The 25,171-nt window shown below is 54.0% G+C and overlaps 4 protein-coding genes across 4 annotated transcripts; all 4 read right to left on the bottom strand.

Annotated features, from left to right (window-relative positions):
* Positions 1-3,011: 3,011 nt before the first annotated feature.
* LOC136558246 (inositol 1,4,5-trisphosphate receptor-interacting protein-like 1) lies at positions 3,012-4,550 on the bottom strand. Its single transcript, XM_066552570.1, has one exon. It carries the CDS (start codon positions 4,548-4,550, stop codon positions 3,012-3,014), a length of 1,539 nt encoding a protein of 512 aa, XP_066408667.1.
* A 4,538-nt stretch (positions 4,551-9,088) lies between these two features.
* Positions 9,089-10,636, bottom strand: LOC136558247 (inositol 1,4,5-trisphosphate receptor-interacting protein-like 1). The gene has a single exon (XM_066552572.1). It carries the CDS (start codon positions 10,634-10,636, stop codon positions 9,089-9,091), a length of 1,548 nt encoding a protein of 515 aa, XP_066408669.1.
* Positions 10,637-15,168: 4,532 nt separating this feature from the next.
* Positions 15,169-16,707, bottom strand: LOC136558248 (inositol 1,4,5-trisphosphate receptor-interacting protein-like 1). The gene has a single exon (XM_066552573.1). The coding sequence runs from the start codon at positions 16,705-16,707 to the stop codon at positions 15,169-15,171; it is 1,539 nt and encodes a 512-aa protein (XP_066408670.1).
* Positions 16,708-21,254: 4,547 nt separating this feature from the next.
* Positions 21,255-24,951, bottom strand: LOC136558249 (inositol 1,4,5-trisphosphate receptor-interacting protein-like 1). Its single transcript, XM_066552574.1, has 3 exons — positions 24,855-24,951; positions 22,434-22,864; positions 21,255-22,379 (listed from the first exon to the last, which is right to left on the bottom strand). Exons 1-3 carry the CDS (start codon positions 24,949-24,951, stop codon positions 21,255-21,257), a joined length of 1,653 nt encoding a protein of 550 aa, XP_066408671.1.
* Between the last annotated feature and the right edge of the window lie 220 nt (positions 24,952-25,171).

A 25,171-nucleotide genomic window follows, 5' to 3' on the forward strand; every position in this document is an offset into this window, starting at 1 on the left:
CAAAGGTGCAAGTGCAATGCAGCTTAGGCTACAGCTTTCTGCCCTTGTGTCTCTGGAGCCTTGGAGGGGAAGGCCGTGTGCCTGGCAGTGACTTTCACCAGCTCTCCTGCTAACGGGCCTGGGCACCCCAGGCCTGCTTGGTCTCAGCACAGGCTGGAGCAGGAAGAAATGATTACCTGGCTTCAGAGACCCCTGAGACAAGCACAGATGATGAGTATGCAGAGAAGGCACAATCAGCACTGCACAGCTGCTTCTCTCAGCCATCAATCACAGAAAATTCAAATGTAACTATTTGGGTTTTGGGTTTTTGTTCTGTTTTGTTTGAAGCTTTTTCCCCCCCAGGAAAACGTGTGGCATTTGCCATATTGTACACCTGGATTTGAGTGGTCCATTCTCAGTGCTGCCTACATGGAACTCAAAATTGTGCCTTTGCACATCTCTTTCCCCTGTTACGATGTTTCAGTACAAGGCACTGATGGGTAACAGCTTTTCTCTCCTCTCACCTTGAGCTCAAGAGCTGGGAGAGCCACCCACCCCCCTCCTGTGACACAGCCTGAGCCTTCAAGTCTTCTGCAGCAGTGTAAGGTGGCATGGTGCCAGTGGCTCGGCTGCCAGCACTGGTGCTCGCCATGGTGGAAGGCTCATCTGTACGGAATAAGTCAGCTCACAGCTGCCAGCAGCTGGGCTGTGTCCCACTCCACATTGGTCCTGCTATCAAGTCGCAGGGCACAAACCTAACACAGACAAGTTCAACTCGCAACCATGTCCCCGAGTGCCGCTGCCACACATTGCTGAAGTGGCTCAAGCAAGGACAATTGCACCAATTCCTCGGGCAGCCACTCTTGTCCTCTCCCTTGGTTCCTGGGAGCAGAGGCTGGCCTGCACCAGCCCCACCCTGCTGTGTGGGAGCTGCAGAGAGTGAGAAGGCTCCTGCGTGATCCTGACTGTGGCTGCAGCCATGTGTGCACCTGTGTCTGTGCCCGGCACTGCCGGCCCTGCTGCCCTGCTCCCGGAGCCCTGTCCCCGGGCAGAGCCGCTCCCTGGCCGGGCACAGCCCCATGGGCTGCTCCCTGCTGCGGCCTGGGCCGGCCCCAGAGCCGGCTCCCCCTGCGGCTGGCCCCGGGCCGGCCGCGTGTCCCCAGCCGGCTGTGCCCGGGCAGCTGCCTCAGCCGTGAGGGCTGCAGAGCTGCGGGAGCCCAGGCCTCTCTGCCGGCCGCCCTGCAGAGCTCCCAGCTCCAGCTGGCAGGGCCTCGGTGCCCGCCCTGTGCCCTCCCACACGCACAGACAGCCCAGGCCCCGCTTGCTGCCCTCATGGCGGCACTCCTGGCCCCAGCGCTCTCCAAGGCCTTCTCCAGGGGCGCCTTCCTGCGGCCTTTCGGTCCCTGCCCGGGAGCCAGCAGAGACCTGCACAGGGGCTCTTGGCAAGGGCCCTCAGGGACAGCGCCAGGGCCAGTGGCTTCCCAGCGACACAGGACGGCCTTAGGCTGGTGATGGGCAAGGAATTCTGGCCTCAGAGGCTGCTGAGGCCTGGCCCACGCTGCCCACGGGAGCTGTGGCTGCCCCATCCCTGGCCGTGTTCCAGGCCAGCTTGGATGCGCCTTGTGGCAACCTGGCCTGGCGGAAGGTGTCCCTGCCCTTGGCAGCAGGGCTGGAACAAGACAATTTCTAAGGACCCTTCCAAGCCAAGCCATTCTGGGATTCTGTGATCTGAGGGGCTGGCTTGGCTTGGCTTAATTTCTGCTTAGAGCCAATTCAGCACTCTCAGTTTGGTTGACTTCAAGGCGTCTGTTCAAGATCCCAGATTCACAGTGGGTGACATTTACCACTACTCTAGGCCTTGCTGAGATCAATAAAGTCTTGCACACAGCAGATCCTGTAAAATTGCATTTTATTGAAACAAGAGCAAAGAATTTTCCAGCTCACCGCTCTTAAGTGCGCTAACTATAGGGCATATATATGGTTCATAACAGATAGCGACAGTAGATATGGCTATATATGTATCTAAAAATTGCATGAGTAACGTAATATATTCTAATATATTATAGGCATGGGGTAATATATACAGGCATAGGGTATATAATACATATTACACAGTTCTATTCAAATCTAATTTTAACAGCATGTATATATCATATGTATCTTATCTATGTTAGAAATACCTCTCTTTTATGGAACACCTTCCAGACATAAACATACTAAAACCAACAATATGTGTCATAACAGATAGTGACACTAAATATGGCCTCTACTGTTAGTATTTACACATAATTACAGATTCAACTCTTTAAAATTACTTTTTATCCTGACATCATAACTACACATTTCATATATTTTATATTATTTCTCTTAGTATATTGTTTTGGTTGATGGTAGTTTAGTAGTATATCTAATTTATAAATATTATAGTCTATAATAGGAATACACTATATATCTATGAAATAAAAATCTGGATTCCTTCGTATACAAAATTTCCGGCCAGCTCCAACGCCGTTGTTCCAACGCTGACGTCAAGATGTCCCTTCCAGGAACATAGAGAGACTCCATCCGTTGACTGATCCTCGGCCAGCAGCGCCCGCTTTTTCTCTTGGTCCTTTTTGCCCCATTTTTTTTCTCTTTCTCTGTCCCACATTCACACTACTTCCACGCTCTAGATTTTGCCCCTTTTCAAAGGCCAGGAAAGACTGCATGTTGCAGGTCGGCTTTGGCGGCTTTAGCCCTGCACGTGTTCTCTTCATGTGCTTTTTCAGGCATGGGAGAGTAGTGGTAAGCAGGGCTGAATGCGGTCTGGGTGCTTTTTTTGGAAAATGAAATTACAGAAAGACCTGGTATAAAACCACCCAGGGCCCTCCACCTGCTGAGGCGGCAGGAGAGCCAGTGGGACCTTCACCAGAGCCTTTGCACACAACCTCTTCTCAGCCAAATCTGGACTGCAAGGTGGTTCTCTGCTGCCAGCTGTGAACAGCACAAGCACAGCTCTGTGCTCACAGCCATGACTCCTCCCCTTCATAGGGTCAATCTTCAGCAAGAAGGATTCTTTTGTACCACCTTTTCAGAACCCGGTACTCATGGATGGCCTGGGCGTGGGCATCCGGCTGCTGCGCCAGGCGAAGGAGAAGATTGTACGTCCCACACGTTTGAACATCTGCAGGTACATGGATGTGCTGAGGGAGCGTCGGGTTCCCCACAATGAAGTGGTTGAGGCGTTTGGCTTGCACACAGAAGCGCAGGCTCTTGATGATATCCTGCAGTCGTTCTAGGAGGTCTCTCCTGCACCACGATGAGACGGGTCTGACATTGAGCAGGTGCATGACAATGGTCTTCATGGTGTAGGTGGAAAAGCTGAAGCCCAGCGGAAGTCGGGTGAAGAACTGCAGGCATTTCAGGTGCAAGCTGTCAGGAGGCGCCTGCCTGGCAATGTGCTTGAAGAATTCAGCCTCTGCCACAGCATAAGACTCGGGCCAGATTGTGCTTGCTGTGTGGGCCTCTCTGGTCTGGCTGCTGACGAAGACGGCTGAGTCGTCTCTCCGCACCCCGAAGAGCATCTCAATCCTGAAGCTTTCCCTGCCGTTGGTCACCTTGAATTGGCAGGAGCGCGTGGAGGGCAGCAGCACTAAGTGCCAGTTGTGTGACTGAGGCAAAGCTGGCCAGATTGCTCTCACCAGCTGGTAGAACCAGCGGGCAGTTTTCTGCACGTCCAGGTAGGAGCCGGTGCACAGGGTGTGCAGGAGGCTGGGACCCTGATTCCTCCTCAGCTCCTCCTCAGGCTGGTGCAGGAAGCACAGCATGTCCTCAGCCTGCTGCTCCCTCCTGCAGGTGCACTCCAGCTGCACGCGGACACGGAAGTTCCTCACGGGCCTCTGCCCTGCACTGTCCAGCTCCAGGTGGAAGCTGTGGCCTCGGGGAGGAGTCATGGGGATGAGCACGCGGTACACCACGTCCTCCTCACGGGGACTCCAGCCCTCAAAGGCACTGCCCACCCCGATGGCTCGTTGCAGGACTGGGTAGAAACTGTTTGACAAGACGTGTCCAAAATAAACCGTGTAATTGTCCATCAGGTTAGTTGTCCACTGACAGCCTCTCTGCAGGTCCTGTACAGGCCACCGGATGCGCTGCATTATAAGTCGTCCAACGCGATCGTCAAAATCATCTTCTACTTGGACTGCAATTGCAACATCGTTGTTTGCTGCAATTTCAGCCTCATTGACAGCTTCGTTTCCAACATCGTCTTCTTCATTTGCAGCAACATTGCCCGCTTCCTCTTCATTTGCACCACGGTTTTCTTCTTCATCCTCCTCTCTCCTCAGGCTGCTTTTCCACCCAATAAACCACAGGACCAAGATGTAGACCAGGAGCACAGCAACAGCTAAGAGCAGCAAGAACTGCACCTGCTGCTGGCTATGCCGCTCCACCTCCTGCTCCAGCTGAAGCCTCTCCCGTTCCAGGTGTTTGGCACGCACTTCCATGCGCAGACGTGTTTCCTCATCCAATCCCTCAGCCACGGGCTGTGGGTACTGGATGAGGCTTTTCAAGAGCGTGAAAAAGAACGCCATGGGAGCCATGGTCTGCAGGAGGAGGGAGAGAAGTCTGTGAGTGGGGCGGGGAGGGAGGGAACTGCTGCTTGCTGGATAGAGGCCAGGATCCTCGGGGATCTGGGCGTAGGAAGCACAGGGCCACAGACAGCATGCAGGCAGCAAGGCCTGTCTCAGTGCCCCAGCAGCAGCAGCAGCAGCAGCAGCAGCAGCAGCAGCAGCAGCCACCCTGTGGCCTGCCCAAGGCTCTCCCATGGGGGGCTGTCCCTGCATGCAGAAGGAGAACCCAGCCCCAGGTGCAGCATTTCTGCCCCAGCCCTTGTTCCCAGTCCAGCCTCCCCGCCACGTGTGTACTCACCGCTTGCCAAAGCAATGCAGGGCCAGCGTTACCTGCTGGGGCCTTTTAGAGCTGTCCCCATTGTGACACGTCCCCCGTGACGTCACACGTGTCACAGCATGTCACAACCCAGCCAGCCCCACCCTTTTGCCCTGAGCCAACTCCTGGCTCAGGCACTCAGAGTGGCCTTGGTGTACTGCTTAGGGCTGCCCTTGTTGGGGGAAGCTTTTCCAAAGGATTTCCCATTGTTCTCTCTTTTTGTCATTCTTTTCATCGGCCCTTTACTGGCAATCTCATAGACATCCCTGTTGGAAGGCACCCTTGAGGATCATTGACTCTAAGCTTTGACTCCTCACTGGTTGAGCTACACTGAAATCTAGGTGTCAGCGCGGTTGAAAACGTCCCTGAAGATCACACAGTGCAGCTGCAAACTTAACACTGCCTACTGCTCCAATCAGCCAGGTCCCCAAATGCCACATCAACAAGACTGTTCTACCTCTCTGAGGGTGGTCACTCCGAGCCATTTCCCTAGGCAGCCTGTTCCCAAGCTTGACACCTTTTGCTTGAGGGAATATTTCCTAGAGATGCAATCGAAACCTCCCCTGGCGCAACTTGAGGTCATTTTCCTCTGCTCATACTGTGTGTTCCCTGGGCTGATAGAATGACTCCCACTAAGCTACAACCTCCCTTCTGGGGCCATCTGCATCGTGTCCGGCATTTGAGCTGTGAAACCAGCTCTTGGCAGGGGAGAGAAACGTGGGGCTTTTGCACTGCACTTCCCGTGGGACAGAATGGGTTCTCAGTGGGCAGAAGAATTTCAGGTTGCCCGGAAGGGTTTCCATGTGAGGAGAACCTTTGTGCCAAAAACATCAGCCAAGGGAATCCATGGCCTTCAGAGCAGAAGGAAAAAGCAGAATTTTCCTTGTAGAGAATTGAAAGGTTAGGAGTGAAAGTCAGTGCGGGAATGTCTCCGTATGTCCGTGTGGATTTTGCTAACCTGCAAGGCCAGAGTGTCAAGAGGGGTCTCAGCAGCCAAGAAATGCCCTCTTGCTCTGGGGCCTTCCATGGCACGGGCGGCACAAGGGAGAGAGCCCTTGCGTGGCCTTTGCCTTCAGCAAGGCCCCAGTGTGGGCAAACCCTGAATTCCCTGTGGAAGCAGCTCAGATTTACACCGCCCAGCCTGAGGGATGCCAGAGGACAGACAAGGCCAACAAAGGTGCAAGTGCAATGCAGCTTAGGCTACAGCTTTCTGCCCTTGTGTCTCTGGAGCCTTGGAGGGGAAGGCCGTGTGCCTGGCAGTGACTTTCACCAGCTCTCCTGCTAACGGGCCTGGGCACCCCAGGCCTGCTTGGTCTCAGCACAGGCTGGAGCAGGAAGAAATGATTACCTGGCTTCAGAGACCCCTGAGACAAGCACAGATGATGAGTATGCAGAGAAGGCACAATCAGCACTGCACAGCTGCTTCTCTCAGCCATCAATCACAGAAAATTCAAATGTAACTATTTGGGTTTTGGGTTTTTGTTCTGTTTTGTTTGAAGCTTTTTCCCCCCCAGGAAAACGTGTGGCATTTGCCATATTGTACACCTGGATTTGAGTGGTCCATTCTCAGTGCTGCCTACATGGAACTCAAAATTGTGCCTTTGCACATCTCTTTCCCCTGTTACGATGTTTCAGTTCAAGGCACTGATGGGTAACAGCTTTTCTCTCCTCTCACCTTGAGCTCAAGAGCTGGGAGAGCCACCCACCCCCCTCCTGTGACACAGCCTGAGCCTTCAAGTCTTCTGCAGCAGTGTAAGGTGGCATGGTGCCAGTGGCTCGGCTGCCAGCACTGGTGCTCGCCATGGTGGAAGGCTCATCTGTACGGAATAAGTCAGCTCACAGCTGCCAGCAGCTGGGCTGTGTCCCACTCCACATTGGTCCTGCTATCAAGTCGCAGGGCACAAACCTAACACAGACAAGTTCAACTCGCAACCATGTCCCCGAGTGCCGCTGCCACACATTGCTGAAGTGGCTCAAGCAAGGACAATTGCACCAATTCCTCGGGCAGCCACTCTTGTCCTCTCCCTTGGTTCCTGGGAGCAGAGGCTGGCCTGCACCAGCCCCACCCTGCTGTGTGGGAGCTGCAGAGAGTGAGAAGGCTCCTGCGTGATCCTGACTGTGGCTGCAGCCATGTGTGCACCTGTGTCTGTGCCCGGCACTGCCGGCCCTGCTGCCCTGCTCCCGGAGCCCTGTCCCCGGGCAGAGCCGCTCCCTGGCCGGGCACAGCCCCATGGGCTGCTCCCTGCTGCGGCCTGGGCCGGCCCCAGAGCCGGCTCCCCCTGCGGCTGGCCCCGGGCCGGCCGCGTGTCCCCAGCCGGCTGTGCCCGGGCAGCTGCCTCAGCCGTGAGGGCTGCAGAGCTGCGGGAGCCCAGGCCTCTCTGCCGGCCGCCCTGCAGAGCTCCCAGCTCCAGCTGGCAGGGCCTCGGTGCCCGCCCTGTGCCCTCCCACACGCACAGACAGCCCAGGCCCCGCTTGCTGCCCTCATGGCGGCACTCCTGGCCCCAGCGCTCTCCAAGGCCTTCTCCAGGGGCGCCTTCCTGCGGCCTTTCGGTCCCTGCCCGGGAGCCAGCAGAGACCTGCACAGGGGCTCTTGGCAAGGGCCCTCAGGGACAGCGCCAGGGCCAGTGGCTTCCCAGCGACACAGGACGGCCTTAGGCTGGTGATGGGCAAGGAATTCTGGCCTCAGAGGCTGCTGAGGCCTGGCCCACGCTGCGCACAGGAGCTGTGGCTGCCCCATCCCGGGCCGTGTTCCAGGCCAGCTTGGATGCGCCTTGTGGCAACCTGGCCTGGCGGAAGGTGTCCCTGCCCTTGGCAGCAGGGCTGGAACAAGACAATTTCTAAGGACCCTTCCAAGCCAAGCCATTCTGGGATTCTGTGATCTGAGGGGCTGGCTTGGCTTGGCTTAATTTCTGCTTAGAGCCAATTCAGCACTCTCAGTTTGGTTGACTTCAAGGCGTCTGTTCAAGATCCCAGATTCACAGTGGGTGACATTTACCACTACTCTAGGCCTTGCTGAGATCAATAAAGTCTTGCACACAGCAGATCCTGTAAAGTTGCATTTTATTGAAACAAGAGCAAAGAATTTTCCAGCTCACCGCTCTTAAATGTGATAACTATAGGGCATATATATGGTTCACAACAGATAGCGACAGTAGATATGGCTATATATGTATCTAAAAATTGCATCAATAACGTAATATATTGTAATATATTAGAGGCATGGGGTAATATATACGGGCATGGGGTGTATAATACATCTGATACAGTTCTATTCAAATCTAATTTTAACAGCATGTATATATCATATGTATCTTATCTGTGTTATAAATATCTCTCTTTTATGGAACACCTTCCAGACATAAACATACTAAAACCAACAATATGTGTCACAACAGATAGTGACACTAAATATGGCCTCTACTGTTAGTATTTACACATAATTACAGATTCAACTCTTTAAAATTACTTTTTATCCTGACATCATAACTACACATTTCATATATTTTATATTATTTCTCTTAGTATATTGTTTTGGTTGATGGTAGTTTAGTAGTATATCTAATTTATAAATATTATAGTCTATAATAGGAATACACTATATATCTATGAAATAAAAATCTGGATTCCTTCGTATACAAAATTTCCGGCCAGCTCCAACGCCGTTGTTCCAACGCTGACGTCAAGATGTCCCTTCCAGGAACATAGAGAGACTCCATCCGTTGACTGATCCTCGGCCAGCAGCGCCCGCTTTTTCTCTTGGTCCTTTTTGCCCCATTTTTTTTCTCTTTCTCTGTCCCACATTCACACTACTTCCACGCTCTAGATTTTGCCCCTTTTCAAAGGCCAGGAAAGACTGCATGTTGCAGGTCGGCTTTGGAGGCTTTAGCCCTGCACGTGTTCTCTTCATGTGCTTTTTCATGCATGGGAGAGTAGTGGTAAGCAGGGCTGAATGCGGTCTGGGTGCTTTTTTTGGAAAATGAAATTGCAGAAAGACCTGGTATAAAACCACCCAGGGCCCTCCACCTGCTGAGGCGGCAGGAGAGCCAGTGGGACCTTCACCAGAGCCTTTGCACGCAACCTCTTCTCAGCCAAATCTGGACTGCAAGGTGGTTCTCTGCTGCCAGCTGTGAACAGCACAAGCACAGCTCTGTGCTCACAGCCATGACTCCTCCCCTTCATAGGGTCAATCTTCAGCAAGAAGGATTCTTTTGTACCACCTTTTCAGAACCCGGTACTCATGGATGGCCTGGGCGTGGGCATCCGGCTGCTGCGCCAGGCGAAGGAGAAGATTGTACGTCCCACACGTTTGAACATCTGCAGGTACATGGATGTGCTGAGGGAGCGTCGGGTTCCCCACAATGAAGTGGTTGAGGCGTTTGGCTTGCACACAGAAGCGCAGGCTCTTGATGATATCCTGCAGTCGTTCTAGGAGGTCTCTCCTGCACCACGATGAGACGGGTCTGACATTGAGCAGGTGCATGACAATGGTCTTCATGGTGTAGGTGGAAAAGCTGAAGCCCAGCGGAAGTCGGGTGAAGAACTGCAGGCATTTCAGGTGCAAGCTGTCAGGAGGCGCCTGCCTGGCAATGTGCTTGAAGAATTCAGCCTCTGCCACAGCATAAGACTCGGGCCAGATTGTGCTTGCTGTGTGGGCCTCTCTGGTCTGGCTGCTGACGAAGACGGCTGAGTCGTCTCTCCGCACCCCGAAGAGCATCTCAATCCTGAAGCTTTCCCTGCCGTTGGTCACCTTGAATTGGCAGGAGCGCGTGGAGGGCAGCAGCACTAAGTGCCAGTTGTGTGACTGAGGCAAAGCTGGCCAGATTGCTCTCACCAGCTGGTAGAACCAGCGGGCAGTTTTCTGCACGTCCAGGTAGGAGCCGGTGCACAGGGTGTGCAGGAGGCTGGGACCCTGATTCCTCCTCAGCTCCTCCTCAGGCTGGTGCAGGAAGCACAGCATGTCCTCAGCCTGCTGCTCCCTCCTGCAGGTGCACTCCAGCTGCACGCGGACACGGAAGTTCCTCACGGGCCTCTGCCCTGCACTGTCCAGCTCCAGGTGGAAGCTGTGGCCTCGGGGAGGAGTCATGGGGATGAGCACGCGGTACACCACGTCCTCCTCACGGGGACTCCAGCCCTCAAAGGCACTGCCCACCCCGATGGCTCGTTGCAGGACTGGGTAGAAACTGTTTGACAAGACGTGTCCAAAATAAACCGTGTAATTGTCCATCAGGTTAGTTGTCCACTGACAGCCTCTCTGCAGGTCCTGTACAGGCCACCGGATGCGCTGCATTATAAGTCGTCCAACGCGATCGTCAAAATCATCTTCTACTTGGACTGCAATTGCAACATCGTTGTTTGCTGCAATTTCAGCCTCATTGACAGCTTCGTTTCCAACATCGTCTTCTTCATTTGCAGCAACATTGCCCGCTTCCTCTTCATTTGCACCACGGTTTTCTTCTTCATCCTCCTCTCTCCTCAGGCTGCTTTTCCACCCAATAAACCACAGGACCAAGATGTAGACCAGGAGCACAGCAACAGCTAAGAGCAGCAAGAACTGCACCTGCTGCTGGCTATGCCGCTCCACCTCCTGCTCCAGCTGAAGCCTCTCCCGTTCCAGGTGTTTGGCACGCACTTCCATGCGCAGACGTGTTTCCTCATCCAATCCCTCAGCCACGGGCTGTGGGTACTGGATGAGGCTTTTCAAGAGCGTGAAAAAGAATGCCATGGGATCCATGGTCTGCAGGAGGAGGGAGAGAAGTCTGTGAGTGGGGCGGGGAGGGAGGGAACTGCTGCTTGCTGGATAGAGGCCAGGATCCTCAGGGATCTGGGCGTAGGAAGCACAGGGCCACAGACAGCATGCAGGCAGCAAGGCCTGTCTCAGTGCCCCAGCAGCAGCAGCAGCAGCAGCAGCAGCAGCAGCAGCAGCAGCAGCCACCCTGTGGCCTGCCCAAGGCTCTCCCATTGGGGGCTGTCCCTGCATGCAGAAGGAGAACCCAGCCCCAGGTGCAGCATTTCTGGCCCAGCCCTTGTTCCCAGTCCAGCCTCCCCGCCACGTGTGTACTCACCGCTTGCCAAAGCAATGCAGGGCCAGCGTTACCTGCTGGGGCCTTTTAGAGCTGCCCCCATTGTGACACGTCCCCCGTGACGTCACACGTGTCACAGCATGTCACAACCCAGCCAGCCCCACCCTTTTGCCCTGAGCCAATTCCTGGCTCAGGCACTCAGAGTGGCCTTGGTGTACTGCTTAGTGCTGCCCTTGTTGGGGGAAGCTTTTCCAAAGGATTTCCCATTGTTCTCTCTTTTTGTCATTCTTTTCATCGGCCCTTTACTGGCAATCTCATAGACATCCCTGTTGGAAGGCACCCTTGAGGATCACTGACTCTAAGCTTTGACTCCTCACTGGTTGAGCTACACTGAAATCTAGGTGTCAGCGCGGTTGAAAACGTCCCTGAAGATCACACAGTGCAGCTGCAAACTTAACACTGCCTACTGCTCCAATCAGCCAGGTCCCCAAATGCCACATCAACAAGACTGTTCTACCTCTCTGAGGGTGGTCACTCCGAGCCATTTCCCTAGGCAGCCTGTTCCCAAGCTTGACACCTTTTGCTTGAGGGAATATTTCCTAGAGATGCAATCGAAACCTCCCCTGGCGCAACTTGAGGTCATTTTCCTCTGCTCATACTGTGTGTTCCCTGGGCTGATAGAATGACTCCCACTAAGCTACAACCTCCCTTCTGGGGCCATCTGCATCGTGTCCGGCATTTGAGCTGTGAAACCAGCTCCTGGCAGGGGAGAGAAACGTGGGGCTTTTGCACTGCACTTCCCGTGGGACAGAATGGGTTCTCAGTGGGCAGAAGAATTTCAGGTTGCCCGGAAGGGTTTCCATGTGAGGAGAACCTTTGTGCCAAAAACATCAGCCAAGGGAATCCATGGCCTTCAGAGCAGAAGGAAAAAGCAGAATTTTCCTTGTAGAGAATTGAAAGGTTAGGAGTGAAAGTCAGTGCGGGAATGTCTCCGTATGTCCGTGTGGATTTTGCTAACCTGCAAGGCCAGAGTGTCAAGAGGGGTCTCAGCAGCCAAGAAATGCCCTCTTGCTCTGGGGCCTTCCATGGCACGGGCGGCACAAGGGAGAGAGCCCTTGCGTGGCCTTTGCCTTCAGCAAGGCCCCAGTGTGGGCAAACCCTGAATTCCCTGTGGAAGCAGCTCAGATTTACACCGCCCAGCCTGAGGGATGCCAGAGGACAGACAAGGCCAACAAAGGTGCAAGTGCAATGCAGCTTAGGCTACAGCTTTCTGCCCTTGTGTCTCTGGAGCCTTGGAGGGGAAGGCCGTGTGCCTGGCAGTGACTTTCACCAGCTCTCCTGCTAACGGGCCTGGGCACCCCAGGCCTGCTTGGTCTCAGCACAGGCTGGAGCAGGAAGAAATGATTACCTGGCTTCAGAGACCCCTGAGACAAGCATAGATGATGAGTATGCAGAGAAGGCACAATCAGCACTGCACAGCTGCTTCTCTCAGCCATCAATCACAAAATATTCCAACATTACTCTTTGATTTTGGGGACTTTGTTGTGTTTCATTTAAAGCTTTTTCCCCCCCAGGAAAACGTGTGGCATTTGCCATATTGTACACCTGGATTTGAGTGGTCCATTCTCAGTGCTGCCTACATGGAACTCAAAATTGTGCCTTTGCACATCTCTTTCCCCTGTTACGATGTTTCAGTACAAGGCACTGATGGGTAACAGCTTTTCTCTCCTCTCACCTTGAGCTCAAGAGCTGGGAGAGCCACCCACCCCCCTCCTGTGACACAGCCTGAGCCTTCAAGTCTTCTGCAGCAGTGTAAGGTGGCATGGTGCCAGTGGCTCGGCTGCCAGCACTGGTGCTCGCCATGGTGGAAGGCTCATCTGTACGGAATAAGTCAGCTCACAGCTGCCAGCAGCTGGGCTGTGTCCCACTCCACATTGGTCCTGCTATCAAGTCGCAGGGCACAAACCTAACACAGACAAGTTCAACTCGCAACCATGTCCCCGAGTGCCGCTGCCACACATTGCTGAAGTGGCTCAAGCAAGGACAATTGCACCAATTCCTCGGGCAGCCACTCTTGTCCTCTCCCTTGGTTCCTGGGAGCAGAGGCTGGCCTGCACCAGCCCCACCCTGCTGTGTGGGAGCTGCAGAGAGTGAGAAGGCTCCTGCGTGATCCTGACTGTGGCTGCAGCCATGTGTGCACCTGTGTCTGTGCCCGGCACTGCCGGCCCTGCTGCCCTGCTCCCGGAGCCCTGTCCCCGGGCAGAGCCGCTCCCTGGCCGGGCACAGCCCCATGGGCTGCTCCCTGCTGCGGCCTGGGCCGGCCCCAGAGCCGGCTCCCCCTGCGGCTGGCCCCGGGCCGGCCGCGTGTCCCCAGCCGGCTGTGCCCGGGCAGCTGCCTCAGCCGTGAGGGCTGCAGAGCTGCGGGAGCCCAGGCCTCTCTGCCGGCCGCCCTGCAGAGCTCCCAGCTCCAGCTGGCAGGGCCTCGGTGCCCGCCCTGTGCCCTCCCACACGCACAGACAGCCCAGGCCCCGCTTGCTGCCCTCATGGCGGCACTCCTGGCCCCAGCGCTCTCCAAGGCCTTCTCCAGGGGCGCCTTCCTGCGGCCTTTCGGTCCCTGCCCGGGAGCCAGCAGAGACCTGCACAGGGGCTCTTGGCAAAGGCCCGCAGGGACAGCGCCAGGGCCAGTGGCTTCCCAGCGACACAGGACGGCCTTAGGCTTGTGATGGGCAAGGAATTCTGGCCTCAGAGGCTGCTGAGGCCTGGCCCACGCTGCGCACAGGAGCTGTGGCTGCCCCATCCCTGGCCGTGTTCCAGGCCAGCTTGGATGCGCCTTGTGGCAACCTGGCCTGGCGGAAGGTGTCCCTGCCCTTGGCAGCAGGGCTGGAACAAGACAATTTCTAAGGACCCTTCCAAGCCAAGCCATTCTGGGATTCTGTGATCTGAGGGGCTGGCTTGGCTTGGCTTAATTTCTGCTTAGAGCCAATTCAGCACTCTCAGTTTGGTTGACTTCAAGGCGTCTGTTCAAGATCCCAGATTCACAGTGGGTGACATTTACCACTACTCTAGGCCTTGCTGAGATCAATAAAGTCTTGCACACAGCAGATCCTGTAAAATTGCATTTTATTGAAACAAGAGCAAAGAATTTTCCAGCTCACCGCTCTTAAGTGCGCTAACTATAGGGCATATATATGGTTCATAACAGATAGCAACAGTAGATATGGCTATATATGTATCTAAAAATTGCATGAGTAACGTAATATATTCTAATATATTATAGGCATGGGGTAATATATACAGGCATAGGGTATATAATACATATTACACAGTTCTATTCAAATCTAATTTTAACAGCATGTATATATCATATGTATCTTATCTATGTTAGAAATACCTCTCTTTTATGGAACACCTTCCAGACATAAACATACTAAAACCAACAATATGTGTCATAACAGATAGTGACACTAAATATGGCCTCTACTGTTAGTATTTACACATAATTACAGATTCAACTCTTTAAAATTACTTTTTATCCTGACATCATAACTACACATTTCATATATTTTATATTATTTCTCTTAGTATATTGTTTTGGTTGATGGTAGTTTAGTAGTATATCTAATTTATAAATATTATAGTCTATAATAGGAATACACTATATATCTATGAAATAAAAATCTGGATTCCTTCGTATACAAAATTTCCGGCCAGCTCCAATGCCGTTGTTCCAACGCTGACGTCAAGATGTCCCTTCCAGGAACATAGAGAGACTCCATCCGTTGACTGATCCTCGGCCAGCAGCGCCCGCTTTTTCTCTTGGTCCTTTTTGCCCCATTTTTTTTCTCTTTCTCTGTCCCACATTCACACTACTTCCACGCTCTAGATTTTGCCCCTTTTCAAAGGCCAGGAAAGACTGCATGTTGCAGGTCGGCTTTGGAGGCTTTAGCCCTGCACGTGTTCTCTTCATGTGCTTTTTCAGGCATGGGAGAGTAGTGGTAAGCAGGGCTGAATGCGGTCTGGGTGCTTTTTTTGGAAAATGAAATTGCAGAAAGACCTGGTATAAAACCACCCAGGGCCCTCCACCTGCTGAGGCGGCAGGAGAGCCAGTGGGACCTTCACCAGAGCCTTTGCACACAACCTCTTCTCAGCCAAATCTGGACTGCAAGGTGGTTCTCTGCTGCCAGCTGTGAACAGCACAAGCACAGCTCTGTGCTCACAGCCATGACTCCTCCCCTTCATAGGGTCAATCTTCAGCAAGAAGGATTCTTTTGTACCACCTTTTCAGAACCCGGTACTCATGGATGGCCTGGGCGTGGGCATCCGGCTGCTGCGCCAGGCGAAGGAGAAGATTGTACGTCCCACACGTTTGAACATCTGCAGGTACATGGATGTGCTGAGGGAGCGTCGGGTTCCCCACAATGAAATGGTTGAGGCGTTTGGCTTGCACACAGAAGCGCAGGCTCTTGATGATATCCTGCAGTCGTTCTAGGAGGTCTCTCCTGCACCACGATGAGACGGGTCTGACATTGAGCAGGTGCATGACAATGGTCTTCATGGTGTAGGTGGAAAAGCTGAAGCCCAGCGGAAGTCGGGTGAAGAACTGCAGGCATTTCAGGTGCAAGCTGTCAGGAGGCGCCTGCCTGGCAATGTGCTTGAAGAATTCAGCCTCTGCCACAGCATAAGACTCGGGCCAGATTGTGCTTGCTGTGTGGGCCTCTCTGGTCTGGCTGCTGACGAAGACGGCTGAGTCGTCTCTCCGCACCCCGAAGAGCATCTCAATCCTGAAGCTTTCCCTGCCGTTGGTCACCTTGAATTGGCAGGAGCGCGTGGAGGGCAGCAGCACTAAGTGCCAGTTGTGTGACTGAGGCAAAGCTGGCCAGATTGCTCTCACCAGCTGGTAGAACCAGCGGGCAGTTTTCTGCACGTCCAGGTAGGAGCCGGTGCACAGGGTGTGCAGGAGGCTGGGACCCTGATTCCTCCTCAGCTCCTCCTCAGGCTGGTGCAGGAAGCACAGCATGTCCTCAGCCTGCTGCTCCCTCCTGCAGGTGCACTCCAGCTGCACGCGGACACGGAAGTTCCTCACGGGCCTCTGCCCTGCACTGTCCAGCTCCAGGTGGAAGCTGTGGCCTCGGGGAGGAGTCATGGGGATGAGCACGCGGTACACCACGTCCTCCTCACGGGGACTCCAGCCCTCAAAGGCACTGCCCACCCCGATGGCTCGTTGCAGGACTGGGTAGAAACTGTTTGACAAGACGTGTCCAAAATAAACCGTGTAATTGTCCATCAGGTTAGTTGTCCACTGACAGCCTCTCTGCAGGTCCTGTACAGGCCACCGGATGCGCTGCATTATAAGTCGTCCAACGCGATCGTCAAAATCATCTTCTACTTGGACTGCAATTGCAACATCGTTGTTTGCTGCAATTTCAGCCTCATTGACAGCTTCGTTTCCAACATCGTCTTCTTCATTTGCAGCAACATTGCCCGCTTCCTCTTCATTTGCACCACGGTTTTCTTCTTCATCCTCCTCTCTCCTCAGGCTGCTTTTCCACCCAATAAACCACAGGACCAAGATGTAGACCAGGAGCACAGCAACAGCTAAGAGCAGCAAGAACTGCACCTGCTGCTGGCTATGCCGCTCCACCTCCTGCTCCAGCTGAAGCCTCTCCCGTTCCAGGTGTTTGGCACGCACTTCCATGCGCAGACGTGTTTCCTCATCCAATCCCTCAGCCACAGGCTGTGGGTACTGGATGAGGCTTTTCAAGAGCGTGAAAAAGAACGCCATGGGAGCCATGGTCTGCAGGAGGAGGGAGAGAAGTCTGTGAGTGGGGCGGGGAGGGAGGGAACTGCTGCTTGCTGGATAGAGAACATGATGCTCAGGGATCTGGGCGTAGGAAGCACAGGGCCACAGACAGCATGCAGGCAGCAAGGCCTGTCTCAGTGCCCCAGCAGCAGCAGCAGCAGCAGCAGCAGCAGCAGCAGCAGCAGCAGCAGCAGCCACCCTGTGGCCTGCCCAAGGCTCTCCCATTGGGGGCTGTCCCTGCATGCAGAAGGAGAACCCAGCCCCAGGTGCAGCATTTCTGGCCCAGCCCTTGTTCCCAGCCCAGCCACCCCGCCACGTGTGCACTCACCGCTTGCCAAAGCAATGCAGGGCCAGCGTTACCTGCTGGGGCCTTTTAGAGCTGTCCCCATTGTGACACGTCCCCCGTGACGTCACACGTGTCACAGCATGTCACAACCCAGCCAGCCCCACCCTTTTGCCCTGAGCCAACTCCTGGCTCAGGCACTCAGAGTGGCCCTGGTGTACTGCTTAGGGCTGCCCTTGTTGGGGGAAGCTTTTCCAAAGGATTTCCCATTGTTCTCTCTTTTTGTCATTCTTTTCATCGGCCCTTTACTGGCAATCTCATAGACATCCCTGTTGGAAGGCACCCTTGAGGATCACTGACTCTAAGCTTTGACTCCTCACTGGTTGAGCTACACTGAAATCTAGGTGTCAGCGCGGTTGAAAACGTCCCTGAAGATCACACAGTGCAGCTGCAAACTTAACACTGCCTACTGCTCCAATCAGCCAGGTCCCCAAATGCCACATCAACAAGACTGTTCTACCTCTCTGAGGGTGGTCACTCCGAGCCATTTCCCTAGGCAGCCTGTTCCCAAGCTTGACACCTTTTGCTTGAGGGAATATTTCCTAGAGATGCAATCGAAACCTCCCCTAGCGCAACTTGAGGTCATTTTCCTCTGCTCATACTGTGTGTTCCCTGGGCTGATAGAATGACTCCCACTAAGCTACAACCTCCCTTCTGGGGCCATCTGCATCGTGTCCGGCATTTGAGCTGTGAAACCAGCTCCTGGCAGGGGAGAGAAACGTGGGGCTTTTGCACTGCACTTCCCGTGGGACAGAATGGGTTCTCAGTGGGCAGAAGAATTTCAGGTTGCCCGGAAGGGTTTCCATGTGAGGAGAACCTTTGTGCCAAAAACATCAGCCAAGGGAATCCATGGCCTTCAGAGCAGAAGGAAAAAGCAGAATTTTCCTTGTAGAGAATTGAAAGGTTAGGAGTGAAAGTCAGTGCGGGAATGTCTCCGTATGTCCGTGTGGATTTTGCTAACCTGCAAGGCCAGAGTGTCAAGAGGGGTCTCAGCAGCCAAGAAATGCCCTCTTGCTCTGGGGCCTTCCATGGCACGGGCGGCACAAGGGAGAGAGCCCTTGCGTGGCCTTTGCCTTCAGCAAGGCCCCAGTGTGGGCAAACCCTGAATTCCCTGTGGAAGCAGCTCAGATTTACACCGCCCAGCCTGAGGGATGCCAGAGGACAGACAAGGCCAACAAAGGTGCAAGTGCAATGCAGCTTAGGCTACAGCTTTCTGCCCTTGTGTCTCTGGAGCCTTGGAGGGGAAGGCCGTGTGCCTGGCAGTGACTTTCACCAGCTCTCCTGCTAACGGGCCTGGGCACCCCAGGCCTGCTTGGTCTCAGCACAGGCTGGAGCAGGAAGAAATGATTACCTGGCTTCAGAGACCCCTGAGACAAGCATAGATGATGAGTATGCAGAGAAGGCACAATCAGCACTGCACAGCTGCTTCTCTCAGCCATCAATCACAGAAAATTCAAATGTAACTATTTGGGTTTTGGGTTTTTGTTCTGTTTTGTTTGAAGCTTTTTCCCCCCCAGGAAAACGTGTGGCATTTGCCATATTGTACACCTGGATTTGAGTGGTCCATTCTCAGTGCTGCCTACATGGAACTCAAAATTGTGCCTTTGCACATCTCTTTCCCCTGTTACGATGTTTCAGTACAAGGCACTGATGGGTAACAGCTTTTCTCTCCTCTCACCTTGAGCTCAAGAGCTGGGAGAGCCACCCACCCCCCTCCTGTGACACAGCCTGAGCCTTCAAGTCTTCTGCAGCAGTGTAAGGTGGCATGGTGCCAGTGGCTCGGCTGCCAGCACTGGTGCTCGCCATGGTGGAAGGCTCATCTGTACGGAATAAGTCAGCTCACAGCTGCCAGCAGCTGGGCTGTGTCCCACTCCACATTGGTCCTGCTATCAAGTCGCAGGGCACAAACCTAACACAGACAAGTTCAACTCGCAACCATGTCCCCGAGTGCCGCTGCCACACATTGCTGAAGTGGCTCAAGCAAGGACAATTGCACCAATTCCTCGGGCAGCCACTCTTGTCCTCTCCCTTGGTTCCTGGGAGCAGAGGCTGGCCTGCACCAGCCCCACCCTGCTGTGTGGGAGCTGCAGAGAGTGAGAAGGCTCCTGCGTGATCCTGACTGTGGCTGCAGCCATGTGTGCACCTGTGTCTGTGCCCGGCACTGCCGGCCCTGCTGCCCTGCTCCCGGAGCCCTGTCCCCGGGCAGAGCCGCTCCCTGGCCGGGCACAGCCCCATGGGCTGCTCCCTGCTGCGGACTGGGCCGGCCCCAGAGCCGGCTCCCCCTGCGGCTGGCCCCGGGCCGGCCGCGTGTCCCCAGCCGGCTGTGCCCGGGCAGCTGCCTCAGCCGTGAGGGCTGCAGAGCTGCGGGAGCCCAGGCCTCTCTGCCGGCCGCCCTGCAGAGCTCCCAGCTCCAGCTGGCAGGGCCTCGGTGCCCGCCCTGTGCCCTCCCACACGCACAGACAGCCCAGGCCCCGCTTGCTGCCCTCATGGCGGCACTCCTGGCCCCAGCGCTCTCCAAGGCCTTCTCCAGGGGCGCCTTCCTGCGGCCTTTCAGTCCCTGCCCGGGAGCCAGCAGAGACCTGCACAGGGGCTCTTGGCAAGGGCCCGCAGGGACAGCGCCAGGGCCAGTGGCTTCCCAGCGACACAGGACGGCCTTAGGCTGGTGATGGGCAAGGAATTCTGGCCTCAGAGGCTGCTGAGGCCTGGCCCACGCTGCCCACGGGAGCTGTGGCTGCCCCATCCCTGGCCGTGTTCCAGGCCAGCTTGGATGCGCCTTGTGGCAACCTGGCCTGGCGGAAGGTGTCCCTGCCCTTGGCAGCAGGGCTGGAACAAGACAATTTCTAAGGACCCTTCCAAGCCAAGCCATTCTGGGATTCTGTGATCTGAGGGGCTGGCTTGGCTTGGCTTAATTTCTGCTTAGAGCCAATTCAGCACTCTCAGTTTGGTTGACTTCAAGGCGTCTGTTCAAGATCCCAGATTCACAGTGGGTGACATTTACCACTACTCTAGGCCTTGCTGAGATCAATAAAGTCTTGCACACAGCAGATCCTGTAAAGTTGCATTTTATTGAAACAAGAGCAAAGAATTTTCCAGCTCACCGCTCTTAAATGTGATAACTATAGGGCATATATATGGTTCACAACAGATAGCGACAGTAGATATGGCTATATATGTATCTAAAAATTGCATGAGTAACGTAATATATTCTAATATATTAGAGGCATGGGGTAATATATACGGGCATGGGGTGTATAATACATCTGATACAGTTCTATTCAAATCTAATTTTAACAGCATGTATATATCATATGTATCTTATCTGTGTTATAAATATCTCTCTTTTATGGAACACCTTCCAGACATAAACATACTAAAACCAACAATATGTGTCACAACAGATAGTGACACTAAATATGGCCTCTACTGTTAGTATTTACACATAATTACAGATTCAACTCTTTAAAATTACTTTTTATCCTGACATCATAACTACACATTTCATATATTTTATATTATTTCTCTTAGTATATTGTTTTGGTTGATGGTAGTTTAGTAGTATATCTAATTTATAAATATTATAGTCTATAATAGGAATACACTATATATCTATGAAATAAAAATCTGGATTCCTTCGTATACAAAATTTCCGGCCAGCTCCAACGCCGTTGTTCCAACGCTGACGTCAAGATGTCCCTTCCAGGAACATAGAGAGACTCCATCCGTTGACTGATCCTCGGCCAGCAGCGCCCGCTTTTTCTCTTGGTCCTTTTTGCCCCATTTTTTTTCTCTTTCTCTGTCCCACATTCACACTACTTCCACGCTCTAGATTTTGCCCCTTTTCAAAGGCCAGGAAAGACTGCATGTTGCAGGTCGGCTTTGGCGGCTTTAGCCCTGCACGTGTTCTCTTCATGTGCTTTTTCAGGCATGGGAGAGTAGTGGTAAGCAGGGCTGAATGCGGTCTGGGTGCTTTTTTTGGAAAATGAAATTACAGAAAGACCTGGTATAAAACCACCCAGGGCCCTCCACCTGCTGAGGCGGCAGGAGAGCCAGTGGGACCTTCACCAGAGCCTTTGCACACAACCTCTTCTCAGCCAAATCTGGACTGCAAGGTGGTTCTCTGCTGCCAGCTGTGAACAGCACAAGCACAGCTCTGTGCTCACAGCCATGACTCCTCCCCTTCATAGGGTCAATCTTCAGCAAGAAGGATTCTTTTGTACCACCTTTTCAGAACCCGGTACTCATGGATGGCCTGGGCGTGGGCATCCGGCTGCTGCGCCAGGCGAAGGAGAAGATTGTACGTCCCACACGTTTGAACATCTGCAGGTACATGGATGTGCTGAGGGAGCGTCGGGTTCCCCACAATGAAGTGGTTGAGGCGTTTGGCTTGCACACAGAAGCGCAGGCTCTTGATGATATCCTGCAGTCGTTCTAGGAGGTCTCTCCTGCACCACGATGAGACGGGTCTGACATTGAGCAGGTGCATGACAATGGTCTTCATGGTGTAGGTGGAAAAGCTGAAGCCCAGCGGAAGTCGGGTGAAGAACTGCAGGCATTTCAGGTGCAAGCTGTCAGGAGGCGCCTGCCTGGCAATGTGCTTGAAGAATTCAGCCTCTGCCACAGCATAAGACTCGGGCCAGATTGTGCTTGCTGTGTGGGCCTCTCTGGTCTGGCTGCTGACGAAGACGGCTGAGTCGTCTCTCCGCACCCCGAAGAGCATCTCAATCCTGAAGCTTTCCCTGCCGTTGGTCACCTTGAATTGGCAGGAGCGCGTGGAGGGCAGCAGCACTAAGTGCCAGTTGTGTGACTGAGGCAAAGCTGGCCAGATTGCTCTCACCAGCTGGTAGAACCAGCGGGCAGTTTTCTGCACGTCCAGGTAGGAGCCGGTGCACAGGGTGTGCAGGAGGCTGGGACCCTGATTCCTCCTCAGCTCCTCCTCAGGCTGGTGCAGGAAGCACAGCATGTCCTCAGCCTGCTGCTCCCTCCTGCAGGTGCACTCCAGCTGCACGCGGACACGGAAGTTCCTCACGGGCCTCTGCCCTGCACTGTCCAGCTCCAGGTGGAAGCTGTGGCCTCGGGGAGGAGTCATGGGGATGAGCACGCGGTACACCACGTCCTCCTCACGGGGACTCCAGCCCTCAAAGGCACTGCCCACCCCGATGGCTCGTTGCAGGACTGGGTAGAAACTGTTTGACAAGACGTGTCCAAAATAAACCGTGTAATTGTCCATCAGGTTAGTTGTCCACTGACAGCCTCTCTGCAGGTCCTGTACAGGCCACCGGATGCGCTGCATTATAAGTCGTCCAACGCGATCGTCAAAATCATCTTCTACTTGGACTGCAATTGCAACATCGTTGTTTGCTGCAATTTCAGCCTCATTGACAGCTTCGTTTCCAACATCGTCTTCTTCATTTGCAGCAACATTGCCCGCTTCCTCTTCATTTGCACCACGGTTTTCTTCTTCATCCTCCTCTCTCCTCAGGCTGCTTTTCCACCCAATAAACCACAGGACCAAGATGTAGACCAGGAGCACAGCAACAGCTAAGAGCAGCAAGAACTGCACCTGCTGCTGGCTATGCCGCTCCACCTCCTGCTCCAGCTGAAGCCTCTCCCGTTCCAGGTGTTTGGCACGCACTTCCATGCGCAGACGTGTTTCCTCATCCAATCCCTCAGCCACAGGCTGTGGGTACTGGATGAGGCTTTTCAAGAGCGTGAAAAAGAACGCCATGGGAGCCATGGTCTGCAGGAGGAGGGAGAGAAGTCTGTGAGTGGGGCGGGGAGGGAGGGAACTGCTGCTTGCTGGATAGAGAACATGATGCTCAGGGATCTGGGCGTAGGAAGCACAGGGCCACAGACAGCATGCAGGCAGCAAGGCCTGTCTCAGTGCCCCAGCAGCAGCAGCAGCAGCAGCAGCAGCAGCAGCAGCAGCAGCCACCCTGTGGCCTGCCCAAGGCTCTCCCATGGGGGGCTGTCCCTGCATGCAGAAGGAGAACCCAGCCCCAGGTGCAGCATTTCTGGCCCAGCCCTTGTTCCCAGCCCAGCCACCCCGCCACGTGTGCACTCACCGCTTGCCAAAGCAATGCAGGGCCAGCGTTACCTGCTGGGGCCTTTTAGAGCTGTCCCCATTGTGACACGTCCCCCGTGACGTCACACGTGTCACAGCATGTCACAACCCAGCCAGCCCCACCCTTTTGCCCTGAGCCAACTCCTGGCTCAGGCACTCAGAGTGGCCCTGGTGTACTGCTTAGGGCTGCCCTTGTTGGGGGAAGCTTTTCCAAAGGATTTCCCATTGTTCTCTCTTTTTGTCATTCTTTTCATCGGCCCTTTACTGGCAATCTCATAGACATCCCTGTTGGAAGGCACCCTTGAGGATCACTGACTCTAAGCTTTGACTCCTCACTGGTTGAGCTACACTGAAATCTAGGTGTCAGCGCGGTTGAAAACGTCCCTGAAGATCACACAGTGCAGCTGCAAACTTAACACTGCCTACTGCTCCAATCAGCCAGGTCCCCAAATGCCACATCAACAAGACTGTTCTACCTCTCTGAGGGTGGTCACTCCGAGCCATTTCCCTAGGCAGCCTGTTCCCAAGCTTGACACCTTTTGCTTGAGGGAATATTTCCTAGAGATGCAATCGAAACCTCCCCTAGCGCAACTTGAGGTCATTTTCCTCTGCTCATACTGTGTGTTCCCTGGGCTGATAGAATGACTCCCACTAAGCTACAACCTCCCTTCTGGGGCCATCTGCATCGTGTCCGGCATTTGAGCTGTGAAACCAGCTCCTGGCAGGGGAGAGAAACGTGGGGCTTTTGCACTGCACTTCCCGTGGGACAGAATGGGTTCTCAGTGGGCAGAAGAATTTCAGGTTGCCCGGAAGGGTTTCCATGTGAGGAGAACCTTTGTGCCAAAAACATCAGCCAAGGGAATCCATGGCCTTCAGAGCAGAAGGAAAAAGCAGAATTTTCCTTGTAGAGAATTGAAAGGTTAGGAGTGAAAGTCAAAGCTGGAATGTCCCCGTATGTCCGTGTGGATTTTGCTAACCTGCAAGGCCAGAGTGTCAAGAGGGGTCTCAGCAGCCAAGAAATGCCCTCTTGCTCTGGGGCCTTCCATGGCACAGGCGGCACAAGGGAGAGAGCCCTTGCGTGGCCTTTGCCTTCAGCAAGGCCCCAGTGTGGGCAAACACTGAATTCCCTGTGGAAGCAGCTCAGATTTACACCGCCCAGCCTGAGGGATGCCAGAGGACAGACAAGGCCAACAAAGGTGCAAGTGCAATGCAGCTTAGGCTACAGCTTTCTGCCCTTGTGTCTCTGGAGCCTTGGAGGGGAAGGCCGTGTGCCTGGCAGTGACTTTCACCAGCTCTCCTGCTAACGGGCCTGGGCACCCCAGGCCTGCTTGGTCTCAGCACAGGCTGGAGCAGGAAGAAATGATTACCTGGCTTCAGAGACCCCTGAGACAAGCATAGATGATGAGTATGCAGAGAAGGCACAATCAGCACTGCACAGCTGCTTCTCTCAGCCATCAATCACAAAATATTCCAACATTACTCTTTGATTTTGGGGACTTTGTTGTGTTTCATTTAAAGCTTTTTCCCCCCCAGGAAAACGTGTGGCATTTGCCATATTGTACACCTGGATTTGAGTGGTCCATTCTCAGTGCTGCCTACATGGAACTCAAAATTGTGCCTTTGCACATCTCTTTCCCCTGTTACGATGTTTCAGTTCAAGGCACTGATGGGTAACAGCTTTTCTCTCCTCTCACCTTGAGCTCAAGAGCTGGGAGAGCCACCCACCCCCCTCCTGTGACACAGCCTGAGCCTTCAAGTCTTCTGCAGCAGTGTAAGGTGGCATGGTGCCAGTGGCTCGGCTGCCAGCACTGGTGCTCGCCATGGTGGAAGGCTCATCTGTACGGAATAAGTCAGCTCACAGCTGCCAGCAGCTGGGCTGTGTCCCACTCCACATTGGTCCTGCTATCAAGTCGCAGGGCACAAACCTAACACAGACAAGTTCAACTCGCAACCATGTCCCCGAGTGCCGCTGCCACACATTGCTGAAGTGGCTCAAGCAAGGACAATTGCACCAATTCCTCGGGCAGCCACTCTTGTCCTCT

This window comes from Molothrus aeneus, chromosome 6 (assembly GCF_037042795.1).
Source record: "Molothrus aeneus isolate 106 chromosome 6, BPBGC_Maene_1.0, whole genome shotgun sequence".
In the NCBI taxonomy this organism is placed as follows: Eukaryota; Metazoa; Chordata; class Aves; order Passeriformes; family Icteridae; genus Molothrus; species Molothrus aeneus.

What these genes read in the sequence shown, in the direction of transcription:
- LOC136558246 (XM_066552570.1), bottom strand. Translation starts at nt 4,550, where the DNA reads ATGGCGTTCTTTTTCACGCTCTTGAAAAGCCTCATCCAGTACCCACAG.
- LOC136558247 (XM_066552572.1), bottom strand. Translation starts at nt 10,636, where the DNA reads ATGGATCCCATGGCATTCTTTTTCACGCTCTTGAAAAGCCTCATCCAG.
- LOC136558248 (XM_066552573.1), bottom strand. Translation starts at nt 16,707, where the DNA reads ATGGCGTTCTTTTTCACGCTCTTGAAAAGCCTCATCCAGTACCCACAG.
- LOC136558249 (XM_066552574.1), bottom strand. Translation starts at nt 24,951, where the DNA reads ATGGCGAGCACCAGTGCTGGCAGCCGAGCCACTGGCACCATGCCACCT. An exon ending in GGCTGTGTCACAGGAGGGGG is followed by an intron (nt 22,865 to 24,854) that starts GTGGGTGGCTCT and finishes TTCTCTATCCAG; the next exon opens with CAAGCAGCAGTTCCCTCCCT. An exon ending in AAGCTGTCAATGAGGCTGAA is followed by an intron (nt 22,380 to 22,433) that starts ATTGCAGCAAAC and finishes GATGATTTTGAC; the next exon opens with GATCGCGTTGGACGACTTAT.